General features: G+C 43.2%; 2 protein-coding genes across 2 annotated transcripts; both read right to left on the bottom strand.

Annotated features, from left to right (window-relative positions):
- Nucleotides 1–987: 987 nt before the first annotated feature.
- On the bottom strand, nucleotides 988–2,047 carry SERLADRAFT_435964 (uncharacterized protein; the record flags this gene model as incomplete). The annotated part of the gene is made up of 2 exons (XM_007316234.1): nucleotides 988–1,668; nucleotides 1,787–2,047. 2 exons carry the CDS (start codon nucleotides 2,045–2,047, stop codon nucleotides 988–990), a joined length of 942 nt encoding a protein of 313 aa, XP_007316296.1.
- Nucleotides 2,048–3,240: 1,193 nt separating this feature from the next.
- Nucleotides 3,241–4,282, bottom strand: SERLADRAFT_435963 (uncharacterized protein; the record flags this gene model as incomplete). Its single annotated transcript, XM_007316233.1, has 2 exons — nucleotides 3,241–3,684; nucleotides 3,731–4,282. 2 exons carry the CDS (start codon nucleotides 4,280–4,282, stop codon nucleotides 3,241–3,243), a joined length of 996 nt encoding a protein of 331 aa, XP_007316295.1.
- Nucleotides 4,283–6,125: the final 1,843 nt, after the last annotated feature.

The following is a 6,125-nucleotide window of genomic DNA, read 5'->3' as shown; positions in this document are numbered from 1 at the left end:
TCTTAATCTCTTCTTCGGGTTTTACCTCATCATCGTCATCGTCAATCTTTTCTAAAGATCTGAGCTTGTAAATGTGACCAGCGTTTCTCTTTTCAATACGCTCATTTTGACGGACATGATTTGGTTTATCCAAGTTCACACACTCCTGAGGGCAACGTGACAATGTGATAACCCCTGTCTGCCAGTTGATCTCAGGATTGTGTTTAAACAGCCAGGAACAGCCTAAGATTAAAATAATCTTCCCTAGTTGGGTAGCTTTGGCAGTGACTCGTTCTCTGTGTCCTTGGTACTCAACAACAAAAGAACATTTGTGTGTGATACAGCCACCCGTGTTAAGCGTACCATCAACATTATAGACAGGAATAGATACATCTGATTTTACAAGGGGGAATCCAACTTGCTCCACCCAGACCTGATCTATGAAGATGCCGTTTGCGCCTGAATCAAGCAGTGTGCTGGTTGGGTGTACTGTGCCCCGGGCAAGGTTTTCCACACCAACATCTAAACAGATCTCTTTTTGGAATAAATATGTGCGCATCAACACACACCTTGGGATTTCATTGGAAAGTGGCTCTGAAGAAGAAAAAGTATCAAAAGAAACATGTTTTTCTACTTTAGGATTTTCTATATTTTTATTTTTATTTTTACCAGAATCAAGCACCCTAGTGTTTGTCTCGCCGGGGCCACACTCCAAGGGAGACGCTGGGACAGCGGTGGTTTTGTAAGTACTTTTAGCATTGACTCCTTCATCATTTTGACCCACTGAATCAGTGCTCAAAGCAGCTATATCGTCAGGAGGGTCCAAGACAAATCCACAGTCACAGCGTCGCATACAAGTACATACTTCAGATAACAAATTCAAAAATCTATTTACAAATTGGGGAGCCACCCCCGTCTTTCCTTTATTGCTCGTGCAACACCCCGGAGCAGGGGCCACCTTGTTGTGGTTTACTTCATTGTTAATAGGAGCAAAGCCACCCAAGTGACCTAAGCTCCAAACTCTTTTCCCTCAGCTTTCATCTCAGCGACCTGCTGGTCGTAGAAGAAAGCCCGGATTTCGTTGTACGAACGACCGGTCAGAGTGTTGAGCCAATCATCCGGCTTTTCAGCTTCTAATTGGTGCACCTGGTGCCCTTGATTATTTTTTTGTTGGGTGGCCTGCGCCCCGTTTGGACACTGTTGGGCCATGTGCTCCTCCTGCCCACAGCTGTAGCAGGTGAATCTGCGCGTCTGTCCGCCCTGGACTGCGCTAATATCCATTGGGGCACCCTGCCCTGGTTGCAACCCGAATGGTTGGAACCCGTGAGAGTGATTTTGTTTTTGGTTTGACGACCCAGGGCTCCTCTGGGAATGGTTGTTTTTGGTGGTGGTCCTGCCACCTTGATGCATTTTGTAGAGCTCTATGGCCCTACCTATTTTTCGAACCTCCTCTGCTGCTTGAGAGAGGTTTTTGCTCCTCATATCCTGTAGATAGAGCTGTTCTGCAATGTGAGGGTTTACATTGCGTTCCAGCAGCTCTACTGCATGTTCATTTCCTAGACCACCTTGGATGGAGAGGGCCAGGAACCAGGTTACAAAATCATCTGTCCTCATGTTTCCTTGCTTGAAGGTACAGATTTGCTGACATGCCCAGTCACGCTCAGCTTGTGGTTTGAAATATCCTTTGATCTACATTGAGATCGTCCCAGGTAGGCCACACACCCGCGGTGTAGCACTCCTGAAGTCTTACTTGGGTGTATCAACCCGCCACAGGTCTTTTTAGTCAAGATAACACCGCAGTTGCTACCTCAAAGTCATCGGAAAATGCATCCCAATTTGCCTTGACCCAAATTTGGAATTTGCTCCACCATTCAGCAAATCGCACTCTGTCTCCTTCAAAGGTGCCAGGGTCAGTGACGACTTCGACTTTCTTGTTGAACTTCTTCTCAACCAAGGGGGTTGTCGCAGGGGGGTTTGCCTGCAGCTCAGCGAATTGTGTAGTTAACGCCAAAATCTGTGCACGCATGTTGTGCAACAGAGCATTGACGTCAGGAGTTTGCAATGACATGTTGACTTGTTCTCTTTGGTAATGTAAAAAAGGTAACTGGGGGTCCCCGCTTGCTATCTGCGGATCTACCTCTTCCTAGCTGAGTATCGGATCTCAATCTCCGACTACCCACACTATAGTATTTGAAAAGTATATAAAAAGTAAACGTAAGAAACACTGGTCCGAACAGTTGTCAGGGGGTGGTCCGCTTGTTAGGCTGTCAACCCTTCTCCAGACTGGCGGAGGCAAGTGCCCGGCCTGGTCAGAGGAAAGAGAAAGTGAAGTTTTTGTATCTAAATTTCTAATCAACAATAGTTCCACACTATTGCTGAGCTAAAGTACTCCCCTTAACACTGGGGGCCATGTATCATAATTATTGTCTCTTCTCCCAAAGCACTACAAGGCCGTCGCTAGGAACGCACCTATCTGCTATGCGGGATATTCCCAAACAATAATTATCCCCTTAACCCTGGGGTCTGGGTTTGCACAATGTGCGAGAGAGTAGAAAGAGCGAGTATAATGTAACAACCAAGAGTTTGTTACTCTGGCGCACAACTCAGACAAGCTGTAGAGATGATGATGAGGGAGTGGTTACCCTTTAGGTTTCAACAAGTTAGTTGTGAGGATACAACAGGAGGACTCGCTGAGGAGTCTCCTTGATCTATTGGTCTATATATACTACTACAGGTTTGTTTGTACATGCGTACTATACAGTTGATAGAGGCAGTGGCTGATGATGTCATGGGGCCTAGCCCGTGTGACCAGCTCCACTGCGTGAGAGACTTGTAGCTAAAATAAGAAGAAAGTCAGCCCAGCGCGAGAAAGAGGAGTTTGAACAAAAGGGAAAGTGCCACATGGCACGATGTGAGAAAACTACAGTAAAAGGTTAAAGAGGAGAATGAAAATTAAAGGTCCGAAAATGTGTTATCGTAACAATGTCTCATCACTATGCGCCACTTCTGCTGTGGTTGTGCTTCTTTTGTTTGCATCTTTTCTTTCATTCCTTATTTCTTTCTTTGTGTGTGTGTGAATAATTTTATTTTCTGTACTTTCTGGTAGATTACATAGTTCCACGCTTAGAGAAGAAAATTGGTTTGAAACATTGTCTTTGGGCACAGTCGGTTGATGCAATACCGCTGGCCTCTTTAAAAACCCGCTAGGAGTTTTTCTCTTTCTTCCTTTGTCATCTTTTCCAAGAATTCTCGGACATTGAATTAAGGTTTCTTTGTTTGTGCATCTTTGCACTCAAAACTCCTATGTCCTTTCTCTCCACACCGGTAGCATTGTCCCTCAGTGCGGAATTTTGCTTTGTCAACCTCCATCTTTTCTCCGCTACCTGTATAAGTGTAGCCAGTTCCATCTTTTTTCCTCTCTGTCTTTTGTTCCAAATTTTTCTCGTTTTGTTTCCTCCCAAATTTGGATCCTTTCTTCTCTTTCTCACGCTCTCTCCAGATGTAGTCTATCCGGATTAGCTCTTGTTTCCATTCTTGGTAATCTCTTGAAATATGCCCTCCGTAGATTACCCGATCTACTAAGGGCTTATTCATGTTCCGTCTCAACAATGAGATCAGGAACTCTTTGTTCATCCTACTGTTATATCCTACCCACCTCTTCTTTTCTTCAAACTTTTCGAAGAAGGCTTGTGCAGTTTCATTGCCCTGTCTTAGGGTCAATATCTCATTTTTTGCCGTTTCTTTTCAAAACTGTCTTTAAATCTTGCCTCCATTTTGTTGGCAAAAAACGGCCAAGTTTGATGTCGAGTCCCAATTGTTGGGCATCAACTCTGTTCTCTAGCCAATTGGTCTTAAAGGCCGCGGCTTCTCCTTCTTTCATAAAAGATAGCACAAAGCTTATCTTTTTCCTATCATCTTTGAAATAGACGGTGTCATCTTCGAAGTGTAGAAGTAGGGACTCTCTGAAAGCCCGGTACTGTTTCTTATCTCCATTGAAGTTTTCTGGCTTCTCCAATGCCATTCTAGTTCCTTCTAGCCTTTCTGGGGGCGATGTTGTCTTTGTCTTTTTTAGTCTTTTCTCTAAGACGCTGACTTCTTCTAGCGCCTCATCGAGTTGGGACTGATATAGAAGGCGGGTCTGTCTTATCGCCTTCTCGACTTCTTGTTTCACGTATGCTTCTAGGGATACTTCTTTTGGCGGGGGAGTGTCTATTCTTGGTAATGAATCCATCATTTCCCGAGTGAATTTGTCGCCCGTGCTGCTGGATTGCTCGGGCCAATCTCGGTACTCTAAATTGGACATTCTCAAATTGTAATTGTTGTGGTGGGGGAGTTTCTTGTTTTATCACAGGGGAAAGGCTTTTGATTGGTGTGATAAGAGGGAGTGTGAATTTTCCTTTGAAAATGTAGTCTCTGGTGTATATATTTTGTTCGCCTATCCAAATGTAGAAGTCTCTACTGAGCATAGAAGGAGTTCACCAGTGATAAGCTGGATCAATACACCGCTTCTAAGGTCTCTAGTAGTCTATATGTTCTCTTTTTAGTCAAGGTGATCCTCTTCCATTCACCACTGACTGTGTACATACGTGCTATTTTTGTATTTTACAAAATTTTACATAAAAAGCTATAGTAAAAAAGCTAGGTCCAAACAGTTGTCTAGTTTTAACCGGCTTGTTAAGCTCTCAGTTCTTCTCCCGACTGGCGGACACAAATGCACGGCCTGGTCAGAGGAAATCAAGAAATGAAACTATGTAAAACCGAGAAAATTCCAATGGTTCCACACCAGAGGAATTATGATGATATAAAGGTAACTAAAGGGGAATTGTGTGGAAGGAGTTTTGGGAGGAGGTTGGTGAGACGTTTGTGGGGAAGAATGATATAATGGTGTCTGGGCATGCAGGGATGTGAGTGAGGGGGATGATTGGTTGGGTTGTTTGGGGGTGATAGAATGTATAGAGTGTGATGAATATAAAGATGATAACGATGATGAGGGTGATGATAATTGGGATAGTTGCTGGTACGCTCATAGATGGTATTGTTACGAGTTGTTGATTTTGTCAAGACCTTGCTTTATGCTGGGAAAACCCAAAAGCAAGACAAGTCAATTCTTATCAAACAACAGCATCAATAGCGAATATCAAAAGGTAATCAACAACTGAGGAAATGTATGTACATGGATGTTGGTATATATACATTTCTGAAGGTCAGCCATGAGGCGCTGACTGTAACAACCAAGAGTTTGTTACTCTGGCGCACAACTAGAACCAACTATAGAGAGGATGATGTGGGAGTGGTTACCCTTTAGGCTTCAACAAGTTAGTTGTGAGGATATGACAGGAGGACTCGCTGAGGAGTCTCCTTGATCTACTGGGGTTTATATACTACTACAGGTTTGTTTGTACATATCTACTATACAGTTGATGAAGGCAGTGGAGCACGAGAGGGATGAGTTTGAACAAAAGGGAAAGTGTGTTACAATTAACATACCAGCACCTACTTATGCTTCACTTTTGTACTTCTACTTTTATTTTCCAAGTAACATGACCAGTCATGTGACCATTTACTTTACTTTACATTTTCAACTTTTCATAGTCACATGATCAGTCATGTGACATATCACCTGACCAGTGTCTAGACTCATCATGTGACCGGTCACATGCTAGACATCGGACTTTGAACTTTATTTATAACTGAACAGTACCTCATGTATTTTAGTATATATACAAGAGCAATACATGGGGAAGGACTCAGCGAGTCCTCCTGTTGTCTAGCACAACTAACTCACTGCAGCCAAAGGGGTAACCACTCCCCATCATCTTCTTTATAGTGTGTTCCTGTGTGCGCCAGAGTAAATAACTCTTGGTTGTTACAAAGTGCCGCATGGCACAGTGTGTGAAAACTACAGTAAAAGGTTAAGGAGGAGAATGAAAATTAAAGGTCCGAAAATTGTGTATTGTAACACTGACTGATGTACTATATCATAGTCTAGGCTTTAGTCAGGTGACAGTAAGGTCATGTGACGGATATAATTAACTACTTTGCTTGCATAATGGGTCATGTGATAGTATGATCACGTGACAATAATGATAGATGTTTCAAGATTAGATAATGTATGGGTTCAAATCGTGACAATAAACCCCTGTATT

The sequence above is a fragment of the Serpula lacrymans genome (assembly GCF_000218685.1).
Source record: "Serpula lacrymans var. lacrymans S7.9 unplaced genomic scaffold SERLAscaffold_5, whole genome shotgun sequence".
Taxonomy (NCBI): Eukaryota; Fungi; Basidiomycota; class Agaricomycetes; order Boletales; family Serpulaceae; genus Serpula; species Serpula lacrymans.
This window is presented reverse-complemented; position numbering and strand designations above follow the sequence as displayed.